We start from the raw sequence: 26,924 nt of genomic DNA on the forward strand, positions 1-26,924 counted from the left end.
GATGGAGAGAGAGTGAGCGAGCACAGGCAGAGGCAGAGGGAGAAGCAGGCTCCCTGCCGAGCAAGCAGCCCGATGTGGGACTCGATCCCAGGACCCTGGGATCATGACCTGAGCCGAAGGCAGCTGCTCAACCAACTGAGTTTTTAATCAGGGATATGATCAGTGTTGCCATGAGCTGATGATATTACCACCCAGACACGTCCTTTTAATGAGCTGGGCATCTTTCTGAACTAGTTCCACCCAGGTTTCTCCAACTACTCCGACAGCGTGAAGCTCTTGTGGACCCAGGTCGGGAAGCACCGCTGCGTTCCACACCCTCTTTCTAGAGACGATGAGAGAAGGCAGCAGGGCGCTCACACACGGAAGCGGGGTGAGGAAGGGCAGGACGCTGAGGAGTCTGGCAGCCCTGATCTACAGGGACTCGCCCCACATCGCTCAGCAAGTTGGCACTGCTCAAAGTCTGGGCTTCCTTGCTGCTAGGTGGGGAGGAGCAGAAATCCACTCTCTAGAACTGAGAACGAAATGAAACCACATATCTAGGAGCCTCAGTGGGACTCAGAGCACTGCACTGGTGTCAAGCCCTCCCTATACGTCACTTTGAGAATTGGTCTTGTAGCAAACACCTGTTTAGAGGGTCGTTATTTCTAACCCCAAATCTCGTTTTCCTGTGATTTGTGACTTCTGTGGAACAAAGCCTCAATCAAGGCTACAGCTCTGGCCAGATTCTTTCTGGTGATGATAGCAGCACCCCTGGGGCATGTCTGGACATGAACTCAGTAAGTTAACAGGAAGGACGATCTGATAGGGGGGGCCGGGCATCCAGTTTCTACACCTGACCGCTGGAGGGAAGCAAGCTGTGGTCAAAGGTGAATGCAGGGTCAACACCTCCTGAAACTCTAACTGTCCCTTGTACATACAGATGACAGTTTCCGATTGCCCGCCCAGTTGGGACTTCCCGAATCTTCCCAATCATTTTCTAAGAAGGCAGGTTTAATAGAGCTTTGTTCAAATGTACAGGTTTACCTATCAGTTGAATTTTTGCAGAAAATAATCAATGATCAAATATGTCAGCAATGATCAAATATGTCACTGAGCTAATGAGTTGTCTGTTTTGGTTCCATGCCAAAGACGAACAAACATGTTAGCATAGATTGGGACACCGATTAGCTTAACAGGTACTATTAGGATCTTTATATTTTCTATTAAAAATGCACGTATTGGGGGGCACCTGGGTGGCTCAGTGGGTTAAAGCATCTGCCTTCGACTCAGGTCATGATCCCAGGGTCTGAGGATCGAGCCCCACATCAGGCTCAGCAGGGAGCCTGCTTTCCTTCCTCTCTCTCTGCCTGCCTCTCTGCCTACTTGTGATCTATCAAATAAATAAATAAAATTTTTAAAATATGCACGTATTGGGGCACCTGGGTGGCTCAGTCAGTTAGGCATCTGCCTTTGGTTCAGGTCATGATCCCAGGGTCCTGAGATGGAGTCCCACACTGGGCTCCCCCTGCTTGTGCTCTCTCTCCGATAAATAAAATCTTTTTTAAAAAAAGCATGTCATCATCATTACATCAAAAAGTGACCCCAGGGGCACCTGAGCGGCTCAGTGGGTTGAGCCTCTGTCTTTGGCTCAGGTCATGATCTCAAGGTCCTGGGATCGAGCCCCGCACCGGGCTCTCTGCTCAGCGGGGAGCCTGCTTTCTCCTCTCTCTCTCTCTGCCTGCCTCTCTGCCTACTTGTGATCTCTGTCAAATACATAAATAAAATCTAAAAAAAAAAAAAAAAAAAGTGACCCCAGAGAAGCCCAAGCCAAGCATGGGAGACAGGACACGGGGCACTGCGGAGACAGCCAAGCCGGGGAGGAGGTGCACACATGGGGCCAAGGGGTTCCTTCCAGCGGGGCTCATGGCCCAGGTGTGTGTGCAGAGGAAAGGCCTACGGAGGGGCAGAGGCCAGGACCCAGGGCCCCTGGGGTCAGGCTGCAGTGAGATGGTCACTATCAAGCCTCCCAAACCCCAACCTGAGGGCAGCCTGGAGAGCCAACCAAAAGGCTCTATTCTACAGAACACACAATGCCAAAACACCCAACTACACATACTTCAGATGGTCTTTTCATCTTCAAACCGTAGAGCGGCAATCTGGTGAGAAGGTCCATATCCAAAGCCCCCTCCCCCGCCCAAAATGAAATGGACCTCACTCGTGTCGTTCAGAGACTATGGGCACAAAGCAAGCTGGCGAGTGGCCAGGACAGGGGAGCGTGCCAAGGAAGCAATACAAGCTACCCACTCTCTGTTACACCACTGCCCGCGGGGAGGGAGCGGGTGGGGGTGGGGGGAGGGGCAGGGAGGTGGGGGTTCCTTAGCAGCAGCCAAGAAGTACGGGTAAGCTTTTCAGGTGCGGTGGCCGTCATATTGATTTCTACTCATTTTTTTGGAATGGTCGGATATCAAGAGCTTGGAAAGGGAGACTGAGAACCATCCCAACAGTTCCGAGTGCTGGAGGGAAGCCCCTGGAGGGAAAGACCACCATCACCATCAGCCCACAAGATGGTTTCAGGCCCCAGCAGTGTTCCTGACAAAGAAGGGAAAGTGTGGGAGCCAATACAGAGATTCAGAAAAATCACTGTTAGCGGAGTAAGCAGTTTACCAAAAAAAAAAAAAAAAGAAAGAAAGAAAAGAAAAGGTCTTGATTTACCCAATCATGCTGTGCTGACTTAACACAGATGAATTTTTGAAGCCAAAGGATCAGACAGAAAGCTGAAAGCAAAAATACATGTAGGAGGAAGAAAGATATTGATGAGCAAAGCAACATGCCTGGGGTCCCATTCAGGAAAATGGGCCTCTGGCTGGCAAGCCTGGAGTGAACCGTCTGGTTTGGGGGCTTGAGTGGAAGGTGTGGCTCCCACTGTGGAACGTGCTGTGGGGCTGATGCACGGTGGTGGCCCTGGGAGACCCCAGACCTGGGCGGGTCTTGACCCACACGGAGCAACTGGCTTGACGGTGCTGCCTACAGCTGCGATAGTGTTTCAAAATCACCCAGGCGAGTAAGCCAGAGAGTAAGCAAAGCTCGAGTGAGCTCAGGGCAGGAACTGGGGGGCTCTGAGCGGACTGGCCCTCGGCTGGCATCTTGGGGTTGGGGTACAGCTGGGTTCAAGCCTTAGCTTGGAGTGCCTGGATGGCAAGGAGACCTGGCTTGGAGGTTTTTTCCCTGGCCCTGTGCTCCGCAGGGAAGGTGGTCTCCGAGGCAGGGTGGGGGTCCGGCCGCCACCAAGGGGCTTACCCTCTGTGGGCGAGCTGAATTTGGTGTCATTGACGAAGGTAGACAGGTCCGAGGGCTGTGGGTAGTCCTGCTTGTCAGCCTCCAGATCCACCGTCACACACGTCCACTTCTGGTTGGTGACCGCCAGCTTCTCCTCATCGGTGGCGTGGACCACCGCGGAGATGACCGGCGTTTCTGGTGTCGCCGCTGGCGTGGAGTCCTGGGAGCAAAAGAGAAGCAGTCTCTCCTCTCACACGGTCTCTGGTCCCCAGCGGTGCCCTCCCACCCGGGTCTGCAGTCCCTCCAGCCAGGACAGGTCCCCATCAACGTCCTCAGCACGTCCTTGGACTTTGCCCAAAGTGGTCCCAAGGACGCAAATTCTTTCCTCTGTGAATTCCCTTATTCCCTTTCCTGATGGGTTGTTACTGGGGTGGAGTGGGGGGGTGGGTAACCGTGGGTTTAAAAAAAGAAAATCAGGAGTTTGTGTCTGGGTTATCACAGAACTTCCTGCTCATTCACTTTGAAAAAAATAAGGAAATTTACTTATTAGCACTTTTATGTACTGCAACTACTGTGTTATGTCCACACAGTGCTTTGGGGCCTGTGAACTGATCACATCAACATCGCCTGGCAATCTTCATGCCTGTCCCCAGAGGATCTGCACAGGGCGGGCAGAGGAGCACTGGTGGGGAGCCCAGAATTGTTAAGAGCCGAGCTGGGACTGGGACCCCAGGCTCCTCTCCTGGGTCTGGGTGCCTTTCTCGGCAGCCACCTGCTCCGGTCTGCTGGCTGGGACGTCCCTAGCTCAGATCAGAGCCCGACACACATGCCGGAGGCCAACCTTCTCGGTCCGTCATGGTGCAGATCTATCTCATGAAGGAACAAGTTAGAGGGGAAAGGGCCCAAACCCCACTTCTTCAGGGTGTGATTTCCTCGATCTCCCTGCTTGGGTTTTGGCTACACAATCCAGTGCGCCTGACACTCCTTTCTCACTAGATCTTCATTTATCTCTGAGGACTTTCTCAATTTGGTATTCACAGGTGTTCTCCGCAGATGAACCGACCAGAATGGGTCAGCGTGATTCCTCCAGAACCCACCAAACACCTGTTTCTCTACTCTTGAGACACGCTCTCATCAGCCCCAAAGGGCAGGGATCAAAATGATGTCTTGCAAACGGCAAGGGAGCCCCCAGGCAAAGAGGATGCTGGAAACGGGCCCGTGATGAGCAGAAAAGAAAGCTCTGTTGACCAACAGGGAATCAAAACGCATGGGCGTTCGCTGCCCAGGTAAGGGGTAAAATCATGCGAATCAAAGGGATATCGTACCTGAGAAGGTGGATCAGAGAGAGGAGACCGTTTTGGCGATCTTTTCACCCTAAATGTGTCACTGGAAATAAAACGGAGAATGTGAACACAGCAAACAGGGGTACAGAACAGTCCAGAGCTACACAGCGCGGACCGAAGCCACGCCCTCCGGCCTCCGCCGCCGCACACCGGCTAAGAGATGTCCACGCTGACGATCCATCCCAACCCGACACCCGAGATCATCGCTGCCCCCCAGGGAAAGAATCCTCAAGCTGGAAATCTTTTAAAGAGATGCCATTTTGGAGAGCTGGCCCAGAACACGCAGCTAAAATTAGCCAGATGTTCTTATTTTAAAAAGCAGATTTTGGTGAGGTTAATGTATCCAGATTCATCCAAGAACGTCTGAACCAAGTGAGGTGCGGGGCAGGGACCTCGACTGCTGACACGGATGAGCGCGACCCCACTGACGGACTGGCAGGTCGACACAGCAAACCGCGGACAGAGCCAGAAACAGGAAGAACGTTCTGGGTCTTCAGGGAAAGTCCCTTCCCGCTCACTGGAACTCAGAGAGTAAAGGAGTCCAGCATCGTGGCACTTCTGGGTCCGAGTCTAACCAGAGGCGGGGCCAGGGTGAAAGGATTCTTTTTTAAATTGCAGCGCAGTTCACACAACATACAATTTACCATCTCCGAGCGCCGTCAACTACTTCCACACCGTGCCAGCCACCTCCGGCGCTCTTCCGGCACGAGAGGATTTCTCTACGGTCTATTCCGAACCACAGTTAAGGACTCTTCCCTCCCTTCCTTTTTCCTTCATGTAAATAATTAGGGGCAGGGGCAGGTCACTCAAGGCAACGGGAACATCAGATCAGACTTGCAAAGGGGTCCACGGTGGAGAGCATTTTTAGCATAGATGGTTCCACTGAATCCCTGAGCGGGCAGAGGGGTCATTCCCCAGGCAGAATGGAGGCCTCCCCACCTGCAGCCTGGCCCCCCGTCTCAGGCCCCTCTGTGGTATGGTCTTGCCTCCAGCAAAGCAACAGTGTTTTGGGGTGTGGGTTGTCCCCCAATCTTAGACCCCATTCCTTCTCCCTACTCTAACATTAACTGGATGGACAGGGCAATTCAGGACTCAAGTTCCCTCTCTGTGTCCCCTTCAACAGCACACTCCAGCAATGGCATCCAGTCATGAAAAACTAGAGAAATGGTGACTTACAGCATTGACAGCATCTGCCTTGCTCGCCGTGCAGCCCTAGCCCGGAGCATGCATTTACCCATGCATATAAACATTTAATTGTGTACTGGAGAGTTGCTAACTGGCTCTAAAAAACTCAAGAAATCCCTTGGGCAGAAGCAAACCTGACAGACTCGACCCTATTCTGGGGGCCGCTGGAGGCCTGGGACCAGGCCAGCTTCCCTTGTAAGATGGGGCGGTGAGGGGGCGGGTACCTGTCCTGGGGCCCCTTGGAGGTGCCCACAGTGACCCTCCCGTGGTGGCAAAGCAGTACGGGCACAGAGGGGTTGGCTCGGGCTCCACTGACACCCAGCAGGGTGGCCCACAGTCGGCAAGCCAATGGAAACCTGGCCTGATCCTGGGAGACCACGGATGCGGGCCCAGAGCAGGCTGGCGAGGGCTCTCACAGCTGTGCGCTCCACTCCGAGCCCACCTGGCCTTTTAGGGGATCTCAATTCGAACCAGCCCCATGACCTCCACTTCATATGGTAGCATGAACAAGCGACCTCAGGCCGCTGCTGTGGTTGGCCAGGTGGTTCTGTCATCGTGAAGCCACCGAGCTTTAAAAGCAATCGCTCCCTAGTCCAGTTGGAAATGAGAATGGAATGAAAGCTTAAAAAAAAAAAAAAAAATGTATGGGTTTCAGATGAAGACATCCAATATGCAAGAGGGGAAAAAAAAAAGTTCCATTCCTGACAAGCAGACAGATGTAGATAATCACATTTTCACAGCCAAGCAGTTTCACTTATGCTAATCGCTCTGAAACACGAAAGTAAGTCTGCTCCTGGGGAGCCCCATGCCCCCCGCCGTCCCCAGGCCCGACATGGAAACCATGTAAGCGGCAGCCATGGCGAGGAAATGGAGAGAGCTTGAAAGCAAAAACAGAAAGCAGAAAAGCACAGGTAGGGTGAGAGGCAGATTCCATTCAATTTACTTACAACAGAGAACACACAGACATCACATCTTCAACCATCCTAAGACAAGAAGACAAGAAAAGAGAGACAGACAGAAGGAACTGACAAAAAAGATAAATCTGCAGGCGGCCGGCTGTCAGTGGGTTGGGATACAGAAGCCATCCCTGTGGCAAGCATGGCCACCGTCCCTGCTTTCTGGAGAGGGGCTGTGGCAGAGCACCTTCCTCTCCTGCTCCCAATCACCCTGTAGGTGCCAGTGCCCAGAGGGCTTTGTCTCGCCCATGTGGGATTCCAAACCTTCGGCACGAGAGGTGAGACACAGAGACGGGCCGGCTTCCCTGACCGGTCAGTTAGCGCCGACGACAGAGCAGACAGTACCGAGGCTACCCATGGGAAGGAAGCGATGCGTGATGGCTACAGGTTGGCCCTCGGTCCAACAAGGAGAGATCACAGCTTTGTAGTCTGGGCATTTCAGACTTCTGTTCGAGGCATTGAAAAAAGCTTCCAACGCTGCTTTGACAGAGTGTTTAGGAAGGGCCCGGCTGGGAAGCTAATCTCAGAAGAGTCTTGGGATCCACGGCTAATGCCTGCTTAGAGAACCTCCTCTCAGGAAGCCCCGAATGGGAGGTAAAAAGGTCACCTTGTCTCAGTCCGTACCAGGCATAGTCAGAGAGGCCAGCAGCTGTGCTCTCATCTGCCGAGTTGGAGGCAGAAGCCTGGTCTCTGGGCCTTGTTCAACTACTGACCATACTTCCCGGGAGGGCAGGAGAAAGGCTCTAAGCACCAATCCCACTACGCTGGGACCCACATCCTGAGCAGGGACCCGCAGCCATCCAGGTGACAGCTGGGTCTGGGTCTGGACGCCAGAGGCACTGACATGGAGTCCTGAAGGGTACCCTACTTGGCAGGGGTATGGACAGCAGGACTGATTAGGAAGGGCCACCCAGGGACTGTTTTCTCATTGATCTCTTCTGGACCTCCCAGAGCCTTGGAGTCTTGTGCGCAAAAGATGGCCAGAAACACGAATGAGCACAAACGAGGTACTTCACACGGGCTGGCTGCAGGGCAGGGAGGGGTCCAGGCCAGATCTCTCGCTTCGGGACCATTAAAGGGCAGATGCAAATCCTACAGATTCTAACAATATTTCCAAGATAGCTCTCCCTAGCTTGTAGGCCACCCCAAAAAGCAATTCCCATGCTAACCAGGGAAAAGCTAAGTCACCAACGGAAGGTTGACCAAGTCTCTACTGGACAGTCCCTTCTTTATGGGCCCTTCCACACTCCCCTGGAATCAAATGTCAGGTCTGCAGCTAAAAATAATGCTTTAAACCACTGTCCTAAGACGACAAAGGATCAAGGACTCTAGACCCAAAGGGGTATGTGGCGGGGAAATGCCACCACTGTGGGTGCAGACAGGAAGTTGAAACAGGGACAGTGCTGCAAACCTAGCGGCCTTACAGCAGACGGACGGAGGGAAGGGTCAGGGCAGCCACATTCATCCAGACACACGACCCAGGATCTCAGCCAACGCACAGGCCCGCCTCTGGTCTTACCACCTCGCACCCCTGAACTTACGTCTTTAGGGGGGTCTTCTTCTTCTTGGCAGGCTTGTTCAGCCCATCCCCGTCCGCTCCATTGGCTTCGATGGCACTGGCCGGGATCTCAAAGGAGGCTGGGGATTTAGAAGGCGAGCTGGGGGTCTTAGAGGATGTCTTAAAAGGGTCAATGGATTCATCACAGGCGTCTGGGTCAAAGTTGTAGGACTGCTGGGGCAGTGTGGGAGATTCTTGCATTTTTGAGGTGGAAGAAAAAGGGTTAAAATTGGGGTCATCCCACTTGTCAATATCAAAGGTGTAGGTACCTTTGGCGATAGGGATGTCGTTGGGTTCATCAGGGGATCTGGTAGGCGAGGCAGGAGTGTTGTCGAGTTTCTCGGGTGTTTTTTTCATCTTTGGCCTCCTTAGGGGCATTTTGGCAACCGGCTTTTTGCCTAGCTTTTTGGTAGGAGGAGGGTTTTCCTGTTGGCTATCCCAACTACCCTTGTCCTCAGAATAGTCAAACTCCAGCCTCACCGAGAGCCCTTTGACTGGGGAGTCCTCCTGCCCCCCACTATCTGATGGGGTCACCTCCACTGCCTCTGGAGCCGTGGCAAGGGGCAACGTTTTCCTTCCAACCGGAGGTGAGTTCTGCACTCTGCCACTTCCAGAAGATGGGGGGACGGCCCCTTCGGCACCCTCGGGGTCCAGAGGGCAGGCAGCCTTGGGCACAGCAGTGGGTTCCAGGGGCGTCTCCTCCAAGAGGGCTGGGACAGAACCCTCCGTCTTGGCCAATTCCGGTTTTGTCTCTAGCGCTTGATTCTCCTCACTGGGGACAGTATTCTCCTCCACTGGCTCCTGTTGTGTCTCTTTTACTGGGGGGGTTTCGGTGGGTTTCTTTGTGGTCTGCTTCTTTTTTAAGGAAGGCGGCCTTGGCTTTTTAGTTCGCTTAAGGGTGCTGGAAGCACTGCTTGAACCTGTGCTATATGCATCTGGGGCCAGGGCCACGGCCTCGGGGTTGCCTGAGCAAGAAGCACCATCAAAGTCACTGGCTTGCAGGCTAAGAGAGCGGGACAGCGTGGACTTGGAGACGGGCACAGAATCGGTGGATTTCCTCCGCGTGTTCACTTTGCATTCCTGACTCTTAGAGTCTGAGCAGCGGGGCTCCAAGGTCTGGAAGTCGTCCACCAGCTCGATGCTGTCAAAGTCTAAGTTGTAAGTCCCGCTGCTGGCTATAGGCTTGTCTTCATCAAAGACGGCAGAGAAGGAGTGTGACGGGGGGCGGAAGGGGCTCCCTTCCACCGAGCTGCTGCGTGGGCCATCGGGAACAGAGGCCGGCTCGGAACCGCAGCCTGAGGAAGAGGAGGCAGAGGAGTCACTGAAGGACACAGGACACCGGAGCATTTCGGGCAGACTGCTACCCTCTGAGCAGAGGCCCAGCCCCTTCCCCTGGGCCCCCACTGGGGGGGCACAGTGCTGGGGTACAAAGCCTGCTCTCACCCATCACTACCCTCCAGGAGGGTAGCCTTACCCTCCGGTCCCTCATCTGTAAAATGGGAGTGATGAGGGCTGTGTAGGGAAGAGCTCAAATCATTCAGTCATTCAGAAAAAACCTTTACCAAATTCCCAGTCAGGACCAGGCACCACTGTGGGAGTTGCGGACTCAACAATGAACAAAACAGACCAAATCTCACCCTCCTGGAAATTACATCCTTCAGGGAGAGGACAGTTTAGAAACAAATAAGTAAGATGTATAGACGGCCAGATGGTGATAGGCACTACAGAGAAAAATAAAGACAGAGTAGGGGCACTGCAATTTTAAAATAAAGTTGTTGGCAAAGCCCTCCAAGGAGGAAAAACATAAGCAAAGATCAGAAACAAGGTAAAGACGTGAACCAGGAGGATATCTGCCCCCTCCCCACCCTGCCCTGGGAAGGGGGAAGCATCATAGGTACCGGAGCAGAAAGTGCAAAGGCCCTGGGGTAGAAGCTCACCTGGCATGTTAAAGAAATAACAGAGGCCAGTGTGACTAAAGCAAGGGAGAGAAAGACAGCCATTACTACCATCAAGCCTGTTCTTGACTACTCGGAGCTTGTTGTGAGGAGCAACAGGCAGACTTTCTGTGGAGGCCCCAGGCCACTGCAACACGCCTTGCCTGCCACCTGTCCCTACACCAGGCATCCCTTGTAATCTCTCCCTCTAGGCCTGCCTGCCATGCTCCCCTTCCTGGCTGCTCTTCCTCCCAGCCTGCCCATGCCCACGGCCACTGCCGGCCACAGAGGCTGCTCCATCACTTCATGACCCCACGGCTCCATGGAGTTCTGGCCATCCTGGCCTTGGCTCAGCCCCATTGGGCTCTGCCTGCACCAGCTGGTGCCTTTCATGCATTTCTGGGTTCACAGCTGTCCTGGGCAGTCAGCACGCCAGAAAAGGATGGGCCAGGAAACTAACAATATGTCACTGGACAAAGAAGGACAAATGCTGGGAAGAGGTCTGCAGAAGAAGGGACTGGCGAGTTGGCGCAGGTATGGCCTGGGGCAGCGCTCCCAAAGTAGTGTTTCACTAATGCGAGTTACGCCCCTGGCACCCACCCTGTGCCCGGCTGCGACAGAGACCAGATAAAACACAGGCGTTCAGTTAACTTGGAATTTCAGATCCTTGAAAAAGGGTTTTCGTAGAAATTTGTCTTGGTAATTCCTTGTTGATTATCCGGGATTCAGATGTAACCGGACACCCTCTATTTCCGTTTGCTGAGTCTGGCAGCCCCGGCCCTCATCCCCACAAACGGACATGGCTTGGGACGCGCTCAGCTAACCCCGAATGGGCCTCTCGCTGGACATCTAGGAGCAATCTGTGCTCGCGACTGCAAATGTGCGGGCGGGCGTGCTCGTGTGCTGGCCCCGACTTGCTCGCGAGCAGGCATTTCCCTTGGAGCACCTGACCGAGAACCCGGCCCAGGCCACAACCACACAAGAAAGTCCAAGCTTCCTGAGTTCAGGACTGCGTCTGACTCATCTCTGCTCTTCCTGGATTGGTCACACTTTCTGTTGCGGGCTCAGTAAGCACCTCCAGAATCGAAGATACCTTCTGGAAGCAGGTGCATTCACGGTTCTAAACGTTCCAGTCTCTCCTGCCCCCGGTGCCCCCCAGGCCCTACTTGTAGCTGATGCCCTGGAAGCCGGGGGTCGCTTCCTTAAAGCCTCACATCTCTGCCAGCAAACGACTCCTCCCGCACCTTGGGAACACTCCCACTTCCTTCCCATCTCAAAAGAAGAAGTCTCCTCCCTGCTTCTTTCCAAAACCAACTCCCTCTCTCTGCTTCCTCCAGAGCCTGGTCCCCTCAAACAGCCTATCCTCTTGCCCAAACACATGACACAGAGGACAGAGAAGGACCAGAGGACCCAGGGGAACAGGGGCTTTCAAGGGGGCCTTGCAGGAGGGAGAAGGAGCCTCAGTCCATCCCACTGTTTCTAAAGCGAGGCCCACAACCACCAGTCTCCTCTCTCTCAAGCTGCCCCGGGCCTTCTGAGACCCTCAGACGGTCGGTGGTTCCCCAGAATCAGGGAACAGGCTGCCATCTGCTCATCGTCTGGCGCAGAAGGAAAGCTCCTACCTGCCCACCGTCCTCTCCTCTTCACGGACATTCCTGAATTAACTCATCACGGACCAGGAAACCTAGTCTTGCTGCAGGGTGTCTCGGCCTTGGCACTGGGCCATATCGGGACGGTTACTTGTTAGGGGGGAGAGGGTGCTGTGCCGTTCACTGTAAGCTGTCAGGCAGCATTTTCAGCCTCTTACCCACAAAAAGCCACTGGCACACCAACCCCAGCTGCGACCATGTTTTAGGGGCACCTGGGTGGCTCAGTTGGTTAAGCATCTGCCTTCGGCTCAGGTCATGATCTCGGGATTCCAGGATCACGCCCCACGTTGGGCTCCCTGCCCAGTGGGGACTCTGCTTCTCCCTTGCCCTCTGCCCCTCCCCCTTCTTGTGTGCTTGCTCTCTCTCTTTGAAATACATAAATAAAATCTTAAAAAAAAAATGTTTCCAAAAATTGCCAAATGTCCCCTTGAGGGGCACCGTGATCCCTGGCCGAGAACCAGTCTCATTGTGTGGTCGTTAGCAGATCGTTCCACAAGGCCCATTTCAGGGCCAGAAGAGCCTGAATTAATCTGAAGACGGGGGCCTCGAACTACCATGTGGAACCCAACCTGGGCCTCTGCAAAGCCCACACTTCCCATGGAACAGTAAGGAAAGGTCTAGAACGGGCATGGTGTCTCCAGTCACCTCTAAGGCTTCCACATGGGCCTTCCCGGGCAGTGTCCCAGCGAGGCTAAGGAAACCGTCTTCACCCCAGGGGGAAGCAATGGCCCTAGAGGGAGGCCACCATTGAAAGAGCCCACCTCTGCGCCACGAAACCTGGTTCACGGGGTCACTGACCACCTGCTTGCCCCGACAACCACTGTGTCCGTCCTCTGCCTCGGGGTCCTTACATGCACCAGCGCACTCCACCTGCACACAGCAGCCTGGTTTCCCAACGGAAGAGAGTCAAGAGGCCCGGGTTCCTACCCCAGAGCCCCCCCTGCGCTGCGAGACGGAGGGCGAGGTCTGGAAGCCGCACATCTGACTGGGGAAGCAGGAGATGCCATCTGACACGCAGGATGCTGTAAGCACAGGGAAGGACGCTTGGCTGAGTCAGAGATGACACCCCAAAGAACCCAGCGCAGGCCTGGCCTCAGGGGACACTTTAAAGGGAGCTGCCATTTAGTGATGCGACATTTCCTTCTGTCCCTCGTCGTCCAGTTCTGCGCTCTAGGAACAAGGCCACTGGATGGCAGCCGCACGTTGCCAACCCCGGACCAGAGAAGGTCAGAAAAAGAAGGGGGACCTCAGAGGGCTGGCAGGCTGCCCTCCTCACGTTACGGGTAAGACAAAACCAGGCTCAGACAAGCTGCGTCCTGACCCAGTCCAGCCCAGACGAAGGGCAGACACAGGCGAACACCCAGCATCCCCCTCACCATCCTCCTGTCCCATGGGGCACAACCGTGCTAGCTGGACCCAAGGTGAGGCTGGTTGTTCCCGACAACGTGGGTTTCCAGGGGAGCAAATCATGTCTTTATTCATAGCCAAGGGTCTAGTCTGTTAGTTCTCTTTCAGCACCTTTAGCAATACCCCAGATACTTTACAGAAGAGAACCAAACAACAGATATGCTCCGAGCTCTTTCCTCCCAGCGGGTCTTGGAAAGAACTTTTCTTCCCCTCTAGCCACCTCTGGAAGCGGGCACACCTGCCTGCTCACGCCTCTGCTGTGCCCCATACTGCCTGCAGGATGGATGAGCAGACTTTTCTAACAAAAGCCGTGAATCAGATGGCTCTTTGCACAGCCCAAGCCCAGGGCGGGGCGGGGGAGACTTTGAGCCGTCACGGTCACGGTCCTGGTCCCAACAGTAAGAGTCCTGATTGTGGAAGCCACGGATATTTAGCTTCAGTGGAGTTTTCCGAGAAGGAAAAGCACAAAGTCCCGGTTCAAAGACTCCCACTGACGCAATCAAGGTTCTGTGGGGCTGTGACTCGTGGCGATTACCAGCCCCAACCCCTTCCAGGCGGGGGTTTCCTCCTAATCCCCTGCAATGCTCATTTCGTTCTGAAGTTGCCCTCTTAGAAAGAGGCGGGAGCTGCGCGTCTGTTTATTTTTAAGAGTGGAAACTGCTCTTCGCTTTGTTGAAACGCAAGTCAGGCAGAAGGAACAAGGGCAGGCCACAGACAAGAACAGAAGCAGCAAACCATCCCCAGACTCTGTCAGGTTATGTGGCTGGAAACCCCAGAAGTGGCACATGGGCTCACACAATGGCCCTTCCCTGTTCACTCCTTGGTGCAGGAGAATGGGCCGTACGCTGTGATGCACCATCATTTTCTTCTCAGTTCTTTCCCAGAGCAGCTCATGTATCTGTGGCCATAAACTTGTACCCACAAAAAAAAGGATGGTTGATTTCCAATCACGTGTTTGATCTAGGGATGACGATCTATTTGTCATTCCCTTTCCATTAAACCTAAGGGTGATTTTTTTATAGTATTTTAAGAAATGAATTGTTATATGCTTCATAATATGAAAGAAAAAATGGGAATGTTAAAACCCTCTCAGCAGACCTTCTGGTTCCTCCTCTACCTTAAAATCAAATAAATTGCAACAATTCCTCTCTCAGGGCCCAGCCCCTAGACTAGCCATGCAGAATCAGATACTACTAGCTGAGCTATCAGAGACGGAAGACTATAAAAACAGCATTTGTCAGACACCAGCAAAGACACCTGCCCCCCCCCCCCCCAAATGGTCCTAACCCTTTCCCTCAGGATTGGGGAGCCTATCTGGTTAGGAAGGGCGCCTGGGTGGCTTAGTTGTTAAGCATCACCCTTCAGCTCAGGTCATGATCCCAGGGTCCTGGGATAGAGTCCCACATCAGGCTCCCTGCTCGGCAGGAAGCCTGCTTCTCCCTCTCCCACTCCCCCCGCTTATGTTCCTTCTCTCGCTGTGTCTCTCTGAAAATAAATGAAGAGCATCTAAAAAAAAAAAACGAATCAGCTTCCAAGTGTCTACCCTTTCTAAAGTAACAGCCTATCTGAACCTAGAATAGGTTTCTTTGTAAAACCAACATCGAGGTCAAAATATCATTTGACTTTACAGTTCATCAGGCTTCTGGCCAGGGCAAGAGTATGAATGGAGGCCCAGCCCTACACTTGTTCCTCCTCCTCCCACTCCAGCTCCATCCCTTACCTGGGGTGGCCTTGAGCACAGGTGTGTGGACACCCCACCTCAGTTCCTCCTTGGCTGAGAGGTATAAACATGGGCACAGTCAGCCCTGGGAAGAGGGCCATGAGAAAGGGTGTCCAGAGTGTCCAGAAGGTGGTTTAGGAGGAGATGGGCCCTACAGCCTCACCACAGAGAGAAGACCGTGGCTGGAGGAAAGCCAGAGTGGGGTCCACTAGAACACACAGCCCAATGCAGGAAGGTGGTCCAGGTCTAAGAATGGTACCGCCTGGCTCGCCGACCAGTCTGCTGGGCCAGTCCGGGCTGTCCCCGTCTCCTTCCAGGTCTCGTGTTAAACTTGCACACTGGAGGTGTAGCTGGAGGATACAGGCACAAAACCCTGGCCGGGTCGGGGGCTGGGGAACGAGATCTGTCCCATCCCCTGGCACCTCCAGCAACCACAATTGAAAGGTATGGAAAGATCCACGTTTTAAGTCTCACGAGGGGAGAAAGGAGGCAGGAAAGTGATACGAAATCAGGTAACTTGAGGTTAACGAGGAATAAATGAACCATTCATGCATGGGTTTGGCTATCTATGGCTTTCTCTTCTTTCCCATTTACTACGTATCTCCATTCCCAAGCCCAGGGGGGCTATGGTCTTTCATAAAAATGCAGATTCATGTGGGCTGTCAAGCACCAGTGTTCTGATGGGAGCCAAGGGCCACATATTAGAATCCAAGATAGAATCGCAAATAAAAACCTCCCAGACCCCCTTGTCCCCTTAAGCCTCATTCTGGATGCCAAGTAAATGGTACCCAGAGCTAAAGAAGGCGTTTCCCACAGGTCCCCCCCAAACACCTTCAAAGCAGACAGAATAATCTGCGGTATCTGCTCACTCTTAGTTTTCACTCACAAAACGAGCTCCGAGCAGGGAGGGGGCACCCCTCCAGCTGCCCTAGCCCAGGGCTGCTCCCAGGCTTCCCCGAGGGGAGCACCTGACCTTGGTTACCTGGTTCTTCCAGGGGGGGCTGCGCGCTGACCTCAGGTTCTGGAGTGACTTCGGGGGGTGGTGGGGGAGGGGCTGGTGGAGCTTTGACAGGAGTCGTCGACTCAGGGGTCTCAAATGCTTCTTCAGAGTCAGAACTCCTGATGGAGAGAGAAGGAGAGAAACGGGGTTAGGCAGGCGTCTGAGCCAAGTCGGCTCTGAGGGGCCAGGGGCCCCTGCTGCTGAGGCCATGTGGCCCTTGGATCCCTGCCTGGGACCCCTAGAACCGGGCTGGTTGCCCGATGAAGCTATTTGAGGACAGATGTGAGGAAAGTCATTTCCCAGCATGATTCCCAAGACTGAATCTCATTATCACCCGCTTTGTTCCCAAATGACATATGCTTTGAACTTAGCCCTATGAGAAATACGTATTTCTGGCCTCAGTGACAAAAACAAACAGGGGAATCTTTTGATCAACTCTGGCACCCAGTCGGTCAAACAGACAGTCGCAGAAACACATTTCTTTGCCATGGTTCCAACACATCGTAGGGTCCCCACTCCGTGAAACCAAATCGCGTTCGGCCTTTCCACACCCATCATTCTCTCCTGCCGCCCTTCCTTCCCGGAGCTTCTCAGAACTTAATGTAGATTTAGTCACCTCCTAATTGTGTTAATTATCATTCTCATCTCCTGAGCTTCAAGGCCATGAGGGCAGCAGGCCTTACTTATTACAGCACCTCTGAGCCTAAGCCAGGAGGCAGTGCATACACATCTGTTGAATGAATGAATGAATGGAAGCTGGCAAGCCAGATCTCTGGAGGATGTGCCGGACCAAGACACAAACACAGCCTGCTGATCTCCGTGATACAGTAACAACCACTGCCACTCTACCCAAAGGTCTGATCTCAAAGAAAACTCTTCATCCAGAGAACTGGACCAAAATTTCACCCACAGGACACCCACCCCACCCAGAAATAAGGGGGAGGCTCCTCAACCAACGAAAGCCCGTGTCCTGGGCTCTGGAAAACCCAGAGTGGACAGCCCTTCTCCAGCACTCTGCTTCTACAGGGGGTTCAATTTTAAGCCAGAAAGAATGAAACTTCCCCAAATCATGGAGCCAGGCCTGCGTCCCCAGGCCACGGGGCAGCTCCTCCCTTGCTCAAATGCCCAGCGGGGCGCAATCCTGGACCAACCCCACTCAAGGCTGCCAGAGGGGCATGCCCTGGGCTGAGTCCCTACTCAAGCCATCATACAGAGACTAAGATGCCACTCGCTCATTTGCAACAAGCAAGGTCATTAGCAAGAGAGCGGATACTCAGGGCCGCGGCTAGCACGCGTGACCCAACTGGCAAATCTGGGTGAAGACGCGTAATCAGAGGTGGCCGAGCCAGGAGAGCACGGAGCACGGAACGCTCTTGCTGCTGAGCTCCCACAAGGTCAAAGCACTCATGACCTCCACACAGGGCAGCCTCTTCTATAGACCGTCTGCCAGCCGGGGGAGAGAAGCAGGAAGCCAGCCAATCCCTCCACCGTCAGCCAGCACAGGAAAAAACAGCCATTTGGGGAGTTCTCCTTCAGAAAAATGTACACACTGATGCTTTTATGACTTGTTAGTGACTCGTTTTACCAGTGCCAAAGACCCCATCCCTCAGGATCCTGGCTCCTGCAACCCACCGCAAAACCCTCCCAGGGCCCAAAGAGATGAACAGAAACACCCAAGAAGCTTTTAATGGGCTCCGGGGAGCTGAAACTTGCACACTATCAAATTTCATGAGGAAAGACTCAACCACCACACACAGGACAGCCGCGCTGACTTTTTACAAACACACGTTAATATCAAAGGCCTTAGCTTTTGTCCAGGGAAAGTGAAGGAAAACAATAGATCAACGTACCTGAGTTTTGCAAGGTCCCTTCACTGGCATGAAAAACATGAGGAAGTTACACAATGGAGTAGCAAAGAGAACCAAGAGTTTGGATCACCCTGGTGGGCCCCGGCTGTCACCCTGCCCCCAGCACGGCTTGCGTCAGGGGCAACACTGACAAGACACACGGAGCCAACTTGCCTCTTTCCAGAGCTTCCTTGAAGGGCTATCAGACTGGCTTCTCCACTGCTGGTCACCGCTGTCCACATCCACTGGGCCCACTCCACCAGGGGCCACATCCGCCAGGAGGCAAAAGCCATCTTTGCCAAAGGATAGCTTCTGTCCCCTAAAGTCCCACCCCGATTCTCTGGTTGTATCTCTGGGATCTAAATCTGTCCAAGATGTCAGCAAGGAGTTTTCTGCACTGCCGGCCACGGACACAGCAGGCTTCCCCAGCGTGCAGCCGGGACACGGAGTGAGAGGCTGCGTGCTCCTCCCGTCGCTTCTGTAGCCCTGGGCCCTGGCGATGCACAGCCTTAGAGCACAAAGGACCCCTACTCTTTCCCTCAGCATGAGCAAGCGACAGGGAGAGCCGGATGCTCTTGGGTCCGAGCTGCTGAATTCCAATGAGGTCTCCCAGGCTGCAGCTGCCCAGCCCGTGCACCTGCTCGGAAGGGACCGCCATTCACCACTGCCCTGTTGGGAGGGAGACGGCCCATCAAGCCCCTTTGTGGCTCCTTGCCTGTTGACCATGAACCGTTTCTGCATCAAAACACCACGGGGGACCGTGGACCACGAGAATGGCCCTCACTTCCAGTGATGCCTGCATTGTGTTCACATTTCTGTGCTCTCTCCCAGGAGCAGAGAGCAAGTTAATTAGAGGAGGCGGATGGCAGCTTTTTTAATTAGCTCTTTTCCCCCTGTTCAGTTTCCCAGAGGGCTCAGAAACATTTCTGAGAGCAGGGATTTCTGCAGTCCACCCACAAAGAGCTTGTACATAAAAATAAAGCAGCACTTTGGAGGCCCAAGGCGGAAAAGCAGCTCCCCGTCGGCTGTTTGATTTTTTTTTTTCCCCTACTAGAAAAAAACCAAAGTACAATAAATGATTCTGTTATGGCTCCACACACTTTCCAAATGAAAGAAAAGGAAATTAATTTGCTGCAAAGATGCATCAGAAAGAACGTGCCACTCCAGTCTGCTAAAACATCTCTAAATTAGAGGGAAATGCATTCACCAGGATAGACGGGTGCTATGTTATTAGATAAGCAAATATGCAAATGAATGCAAATAAAATGAGACATATGTCTTTCCCTCATGTCAAAAGCTAGCTCATAATGACCACGCATGAAATATGGTCCCAGCATGAAAAGCTTTATAATGGTTATCATATGCCCAACTTTCTGTTACGAGTCAGGCACTGGGCGAGGCCCATTTGCACATTTCTCTCTCGTCTTCAGACCAGCCCGCCTGCTAGAGAGCAGGCTCACTTTACAGATGGCATCACTAAGGCTTAGAGAAGCAAATTACTTTGCCCTTGGCCATCTAGTTAGCAAGCAATGGCAGATGGGCTCAAATCTAGAACTGTATGCCTATAAGATCTGTGCCCTTTTCACTGTCTTGGTGGTTTCCAAACATTCTCAACAGCAGAATTCTTCTTCCAAATACATCCCCTGGGCGAAGCAAAGCAGTATTTCATTGATTTTATAAGCTCAATTTATAATATATTCTTATGACAAAGTCTATCACTGGGAATAATAAAGCTGTCTTGACAAACTTGAAAACCTGACACCAGGGGTCGGGGATGCCAATCGCAGCATCAGACCTGCTGATAGCTCCCGGGCTGGCAGTCCTGACACAGACGATGACTGACTGCAAACAGCCCCTGTTTTTTCATGGCTTGTCCTATGAACACAGGATCTTCTCGAGTAAGGCAGACAGGGCCGAGTAGCTATGTAGTGGTACAAAACCAATTCATCCATCACCACCAGGCCATATGCTGATGGTATCCAACCCCACGCAGTGTAGTGTGCACGGACGGCAAGGAAAGACAGAAACGTGTAACCCCGAGGGCATCTAGTTAGCCACCAAACCAAACCCGCCAAGCTCCCAGCTGTATGTTAGCAAAGTATTAAGAGTATTTTTTCGAATATGTTTTCAGATTTCAGAGAATCTCTAGACAGTTCTGAGTTCCCGCTGAGCACACAATGAAGAAATCAGTCCCTCTACAGATGACGCACCGTATTAAAACAGAGCACTATGTGGAAACTGTCCCCAAAGTGAGCCAGCTGGCAAAATGTAGAACTCCCTAGGGCCCGTTGCCCTATCTTTTTGCTTAACTCTCAGTATTTTCAGGTTTTCCTTCTATGAACTATAACAACAAAACAGTGTAAGATCAACACCTACCAAAGAATACATTAATGTAATATAGGTTAGCATAATAAATGATAAAAGTTAGTATAATAAAATCACATATACACAAAAGTATGTGTGAATGTATCCATGTATAAATAAAATACGATTATCTCTTTTTTTCAAGATTTTATTTATTTATTTGACAGAAAGATACACAGCGAGAGAGGGAACCCCAAGCAGGGGGAGTGGGAGAGGGGGAAGCAGGCTCCCTGCTGAGCAGGGAGCCCAATGCGGGGCTCGATCCCAAGACCCTGGGATCATACCTGAGCTGAAGGCAGATGCTTAACAACTGAGCCACCCAGGAGGCCCTCTTTTTCTTTTTAAGTTTATTTACAATCCCTACACCCAACGTGGGTTTCAACGTGGGGTTCAAACTCAACAACCTCCCCATCAAGAGTCACACGCTCTACAGACTGAGTCAGCCACGTGCCCCCAAACCTGGGCATCTCTTACTAAAGAGACGCTATAAACGTAGTTTTTCAGCTTATCATTAAACAGTTACATTTTGCTCAAGTTTTATGGGAAGTAATTCAAGGGCTCAGGAAAAGAAATCTCAGACACAGTAGAATGAATCTTCCAACTCTGAAGATGGAAGACACGCTTACCACGTCCTTTTAAACAGGAAAGGAAACTGAGGCCAGGAGAGCTGCGGCGACTTCCCAAGGTAACCAGCCCATTTTGGCAGAGCTTCAGGTTGGCCTTCCATGGCACCAGCCTGCTTTCATTAAACGCTGCCCGCACATAAGAAGGCAACCCCCACCTCCTAGCCGCAGTGCCCCGCCCCCTGAAAATCTAAAGTTACCTGTACCTACGTGCTATCTGATTACCAAGAAAGAGTTCATTCTTTTTTCTTTAAGGATTTTATCTATTTATTTATTTTAGATCAAAGGAGAAAGAGAGAGAGAGCAGGAGCTGGGGGAGGGGCAGTGGAGAAGGGAGAGGGATGACTCCGTGCTGGGCGTGGAGCCCCATGTGGGGCCTGATCCCACAATCCCCAGATCATGACCTGAGCTGAAACCAAGAGTTGGACGTTCAACTGCCTGAGGCACCCAGACATAAGAAAGAGATCCTTCTACAGCATGGCTAAAGGGAAGTTACTATGTAGAAAGTCGTCTATTTCTACAGCAATTTCTCAGGATTCTAATGAAAGGGAGCCTGGGGACTGAGGTTTTGCAACCACCTGCCCACCAAGAGTGAAAGGCCACAGGCAGGGCCCCAGGAGACCCACTTTCCGTGACATACGCCCCACTCCCGAGCAAGACTACAGGCGTCCCTCTGGCCTCCCTCCCTTTGAGACCAAACCCAGAGAGATGTCATAGTGCTGGCCCAGAGCCCGCTGTCGAGAGGAGGCTCAGATCCTCCAGGCCAAGAGAACGCCTGTCATTGCTGAAGAGAGGGAGACCTTCCAGAAACAAAACGGAGCTCTCGGCAGATCAGACCAGCTCCTTCCTCTCCGCATGTAAGGATCTGATGGGTTTGTACGTGAGAGGGTATTTTTGAAACTGCTTTGCATTAAATTCGATTCATCAAAATATTCCCCTCCAGACAGCCCTGACAAGAAACGCTGTCTCTGTCGTCACATGGGCACGTACTCCCGCGCGCGCACCCACGCAGGCTCCCCTCCTGCTCCAAACATCCTGACCAGACGGGCCCCGTTTTCGGGCTGACCGAAGAGAGTCCATCACGGTCCTGTGCCCGTCGTGCGGACAGAAAAGGAATCCGCTGTGCAGGATCCCTCCTCAACATTCAGGTCATTATTTCAGGAACATGATTTCAACACGACCAAGAGCTAAGACCCTTCTTGAGCTGTGAGGTGACTGAGGAGACCACAGTCAGGTGCCGTCTTCCACGAACACGGAGCTAGAACTGGCGAGCCAGGCTGCTAGAGTTTTCCAGACTGAAATTCCCGCCAGCTACGTCGCTCCCTCTATCTGGGTGAACAAGGGCCAGTCACTCGACCACCTGGGCCCTTGGATGGTTTGTCCATCCTAACTGGGAAAAATAACTGTAAGGATCATCCTTTCCCTGTATTACTGCAGCTCTGATTCTGCCCTTGGCCTCCAGCCCTTAGAAACTGGGGGAACTTCCTAGCAAGCTAAGTCTTCCTTTTCATTTCGTCACAGCTACCGATCTGGGCATGAAGGAGAATCTGGAGCCTACACACTATGTGGGATGTCTGTCCTGCCAGGCAAAGGGACTCTCAGGGTCACACTGACCTTGACTTCATCCTTCCCTCCAAGTGCACACCACCCACACACCCCAGGTTCGGGGAGGGTTTCCAGAATGGAGGAGGCTTTGGTGTGGGTTGCAACGGTGTGTACACATGTGCCCAGCGAAACATCCCTACACACTTTGTTTTGAAATTGGCTTCTCTGCAGCAATACCGGGCACTTAGCAGAGCAGACGCTCCAAGGGCCGAGTGCCTTCGCGCAGGCCACCTCGGATGGAGGCCGAGCCAGCAGCCCTGGGCTCCTGATTCTACCTGTTTGTAACTGGATCCTGGAGAAATGCCAGAATGCCAATCAAGTCTCAGGAGAAAGAAAGAAAGAGAGAGAGAGAAGGAAAGAAAGGCCTCGACTGCCCTTCAATGCCCTTGCCTTCTGCAACGATATCGCCAAAATCTCATCTTTGTAGCTGAACTCCTTGCTTGGGTAACTTAAGCTGGAATCTTTAAACTCAGCTTCTTAAAAACTCAACTGGAAAAAAGATATTTATAGACACTAGCAAGAAAAGATGGGACACACAGAACTGAGAAAGACCTAAGAAGGAGCTTCCAGCAGACTGTCGTTAAGGGTCCTGCTCTTTTCTCTAGAGAGAACCCCAGAGCACTGTGCCCAGTCCGACGGCTAACAAGCAGTCTCCCACGCAGCTAAGACAGCACCAGCAGTCAGGGAGACACAGAAATGTCTCTGTTCAACCACGTATGCTGAGGACCCTGCACCTTCCTCAATGAAAAGCTCTTCTGGTCTTGTCTGAAAACACACTTATCCTCCTTTTATATGCTGTTCTAATGGGTTTGTGTTACGGACTGTGTGTGTGTGTGTGTGTGTGTGTGTGTCTGTGTGTGTGTGTATGTGTGTGTGTCTGTGTGTGTTCCCCACATTCGCACTGAAATCTCACTCTCAATGTGATGGACGTGACTCAAAGCTGCTCGGGCCCCATGAAGGGTAGGAGCGCCCCTTACAAAACAAGCCCCAGGGAAGAGCCTTGCCCCTCTGCCACGTGAGGACGCAGAGAGAACACGACCATCTATGACCAAGGAATCAGGTTCGCACCAGACACCCAATCCACTCATGCCTGGACCGTGGATTCCCCAGCCTCCAGAACTGCACGGAATAAATGTCTGTTGTTGAAGCCGCCCCGTCTGCGGCACTTTTGTCATTCCAGCCTCCGCAGACCAAGACAGTCTCCTACCTCATTTCTGAAACCAAAACAAATGAGAAGGAGCAGGGAAGACAGACACGTAGGCAGCATCCAGGAAGCCTGAGTGATCTGTGAGACAGAAGGGCCGTCAAAGACGATGCAGCAACTCGGAAAGAAGAGTAATGCCTGCTGAACCCCTAGGGTGTCCCCAAAGCCCCGCAGGTACCAGAGGCCCCCCTCCCCCAGCACCCACATGGCTGACGCGGGTGTGATGGGTTCACGTGTATAGTCAGGATAGCTCCAAATTGAGTAATAAGCAGGAAAAAACAGCAAATTAAGGAATTACATAGAGTGTGAGCTTATCTGGGACACAACAATTAGATATATATGCAAATATACATGAACACCCATGCATATTTACATAACACACGCATATCTGTGTGGAGACAGATATAGACCTACACATAGACAACAATGTGTGGTTTCTGTAATCTGAAAGGAGTATCCGAGCACAAGCGCACGCTGGCAGGATGCTGGCCTGAAGGGGGCAGAGCCCAGCCACAATGCTGGGGACGCCAGTGGCCTTCCCAGATCTGCTCAGTGTGATCTCCCAAAGCCCAAGGGTCCAGGATGCAAGGAACGGAGCTTGGCTGGGTCTGATTTGCTGGATTATGTCCAAGGCAACATGGTGTAAGGGAAGGAGCTAACCAGGAGTTCGGGGAAAGGGCAGCAGCCAGAACCTAGCCTTCCTCGCGCACAGCCTAGGACAGACCTGCCCGCCTGGGACCTGCCCCTTCAGGTGGCCCCGCAGCCGGCAGGAAGCACCCATCCTGCTTCGCGAGCTCACCCGGCACACGGCACAAGCATCGCTCTGATTTCGGGGTGCCTTCCTGGGCACTGCCTGGGTTCCAGGATGGGGGCCTCAAGCAGGGACCGCGCACCTCAGCGCATGTCATGGTTTGTTCCTCAGTTCCCTCACCTGTCCTCCCTCTGGCCCTCAAACAGGCAAGGCATGTGGACATCATTCCACAGTTTCAGTTGGGCTGGACACCTGTTCCGAGCTGGGCACCGGGGCGACCACGTCGGACACCCCAGCTCCCTGCTCTCAGGAAGCTCCAGTCCTCCTGGGGCCTGAGGGTGACAATCCAGAACCGAGGGGCCCAGTGGCCCTGCAGGGGCAGAACCGAGACGAAGCACAGGTCTTGTGCTCCCTGTCCCAAACCAGTGGGTCTCCTCTACGTACCAGGGACTCCTGCGCATTGGCAGGCTGGAGGGTGTGAATCAGTCTCTACCACGTTTGGGTGCCAACGGTTTCCAGGGCATCGCCAGCTCCAGGGCGAGGGACCAAACAACAGGGTTTCCGCATCTGGATCCGTGACCGCCCCCATGGGGACAGCCGGCCAGGCCAACCGGTCTCCCCTGCCCTCTGCCTCTCAGCCTCACCTTAACCCATCCCCTCATTCAACCACCACTCGGGTGCCCAAGGGGCCCCAGCTCTACCCTCCTGACTATAACCTCTGGAGGTTCCTGGAACCTACCCCGGGTGACAGGAAAGGCTGTAGGCTAACCACACCCAAGAGTTAGTGTTAGCCAAGAGCCTTCTGCAGGAGGGTCAGGTCAGGTTACCCTCACTGATTGGCATCTTGGACAAAGAGAGAGATCATCACCGGGTCAAAGGAGACTCAAGTGCTAAGCTCAGAGCAGATGCCGTCCGCTCAGTAGAGCAAGGGCGGTCCGGCCTTAGCTTTCTGGGCCCCCAAGTTCTTTATGTCCAAAGCACCCTCACCGAAGTGTCTGTCTGTCCGTCTCCATGTCTATCTCTGTGCGTCTCTGTCTGAGGCTCTGAATTGGGTTCGGTTTCTCTCTGTCCTAGAGCGCGTCTCAGTACGTGTCTTCCTCTCCTCTGCCCTCCCTTGCCCCTGTGTGAGCGTGAGTGTGAACGTGAATGTGTGTGTGTGCGTGCACGTGCCCTCCACCCCTGCCGGGCATCTGCATCCCCGACCACCACCACCCCACACTGATCTTTGGTCAAAAGGGGGAAAAGCACATTTGGAGGCTGTCCCGCTAACCTGAATTCTGCCCTTTCTACCGATAATTAAAGCTCATGTGTTTTGACTTTATAATTCATCACTTATAATTCTGTCTTTAGAGTGGTCCTTCAAAGCCTTGCAAATTATTATTAATAATAGCAACGGAGAAAGGATTTGAGGGCTCTTACTGCATGGGACGTTATCCGCCCCATACTCACCCCTTCCTAATGTTCAGCGCACACTCATTACTGACTCATGCTGAGGCCAATGCTTTAACATACAGAGCTGACCCATGAACCACACAGGGGTTGGTGCACCAACGCCCCACGAGCCGTCAGAATCCAAGTATAACTTTTGACTCTCCAAAAACTTGACTAGTAGTAGCCTACTGTTGATCCGGAGCCTTCCTGGTAACATAAAGAGTTGATCATCACATATTTTCCATGTTACATGTATTTTATACTGTATTTGCACAAGAAGTAAGCCAGAGACAAGAAAGTATTGAGAAAATCGTAAGGAAGAGAAAGTATATTGATAGTACTGAACAGCCGCCAAAAAACCCATACAAAAGTGGAGTTGTGTCGCAACTTGAGGGTCAAGGGTACATACCTTACAGGTAGATTTCACCCAGTCTGCTAAAAACCTCAGCGGCCCAGAAAGCATTGTGAGCTCCCTGCGCCATCCAAGCAGCTGTGACTACAGATGAGAGCATCACGCCCTCCCACTGAGACAACTGACCTTGATCGAGACTCTGAAGCTTTGCTAACTGAAAGAAGTGAGCCCAGAGTGGGTTTAGTTTGTTTTATTTCATTTATCTGCACATCAGTAATTCTCCCGACATTGCCCAGAGGTGACACTCGGCCAATACCTCCCCCAGCAGCTCCTCGTGAAGCACCAAGACAAACTTCGGAAAAGTTCCTTCCCAGCTGTGCTAAGTAAATGGCGATGTGGGATGCACTGGGTATCTCAGCCACGACCATGACGTTGCACCCAGAAACATAAATGGAACAAACCTGGACGTGAGCTAGAATACTTTAGTAAAAAGTCTGGCATGTAGAAAATTTTAAAAGCTCATTTTTCTACCAGTGTCTGCAAACAGGCTTTTTGTGCGATAAAGGAGCAGCACTTAAATCTGTCCCTTTCCTTCCAATCTCTTTACGGGACCAAAAAGAAAAGAAGGACTTGTAAACAGCCTGACTGTTGCAGAGAATAAGTATTGTTCAACGCCTTGAAAACACACATTTCCTGAAGGCACTGACTGCTTCAGAATATTTCCACCCCATTCTCTCCTA

At 52.6% G+C, this 26,924-nt stretch overlaps 1 protein-coding gene across 19 annotated transcripts in view; it reads right to left on the reverse strand.

Moving 5' to 3' along the window:
• The window catches only part of TACC2 (transforming acidic coiled-coil containing protein 2), a 210,284-nt gene that overhangs the window by 37,630 nt on the left and 145,730 nt on the right, over positions 1-26,924 (reverse strand). For 14 of the 19 annotated variants that reach the window (XM_059172976.1, XM_059172970.1, XM_059172967.1 and 11 more), the window contains 4 exons: positions 15,981-16,126; positions 8,281-9,592; positions 4,581-4,641; positions 3,277-3,475 (listed from right to left, as the gene is read on the reverse strand). In XM_059172976.1, the coding sequence (XP_059028959.1) occupies positions 3,277-3,475; positions 4,581-4,641; positions 8,281-9,592; positions 15,981-16,126 (1,718 nt within the window). The remainder of the gene's footprint in view (positions 1-3,276; positions 3,476-4,580; positions 4,642-8,280; positions 9,593-15,980; positions 16,127-26,924) is intronic. The other 5 variants (XM_059172965.1, XM_059172979.1, XM_059172975.1 and 2 more) reach the window with 1 other exon arrangement.

The sequence above is a fragment of the Mustela lutreola genome, chromosome 4 (assembly GCF_030435805.1).
Source record: "Mustela lutreola isolate mMusLut2 chromosome 4, mMusLut2.pri, whole genome shotgun sequence".
Lineage (NCBI taxonomy): Eukaryota > Metazoa > Chordata > Mammalia > Carnivora > Mustelidae > Mustela > Mustela lutreola.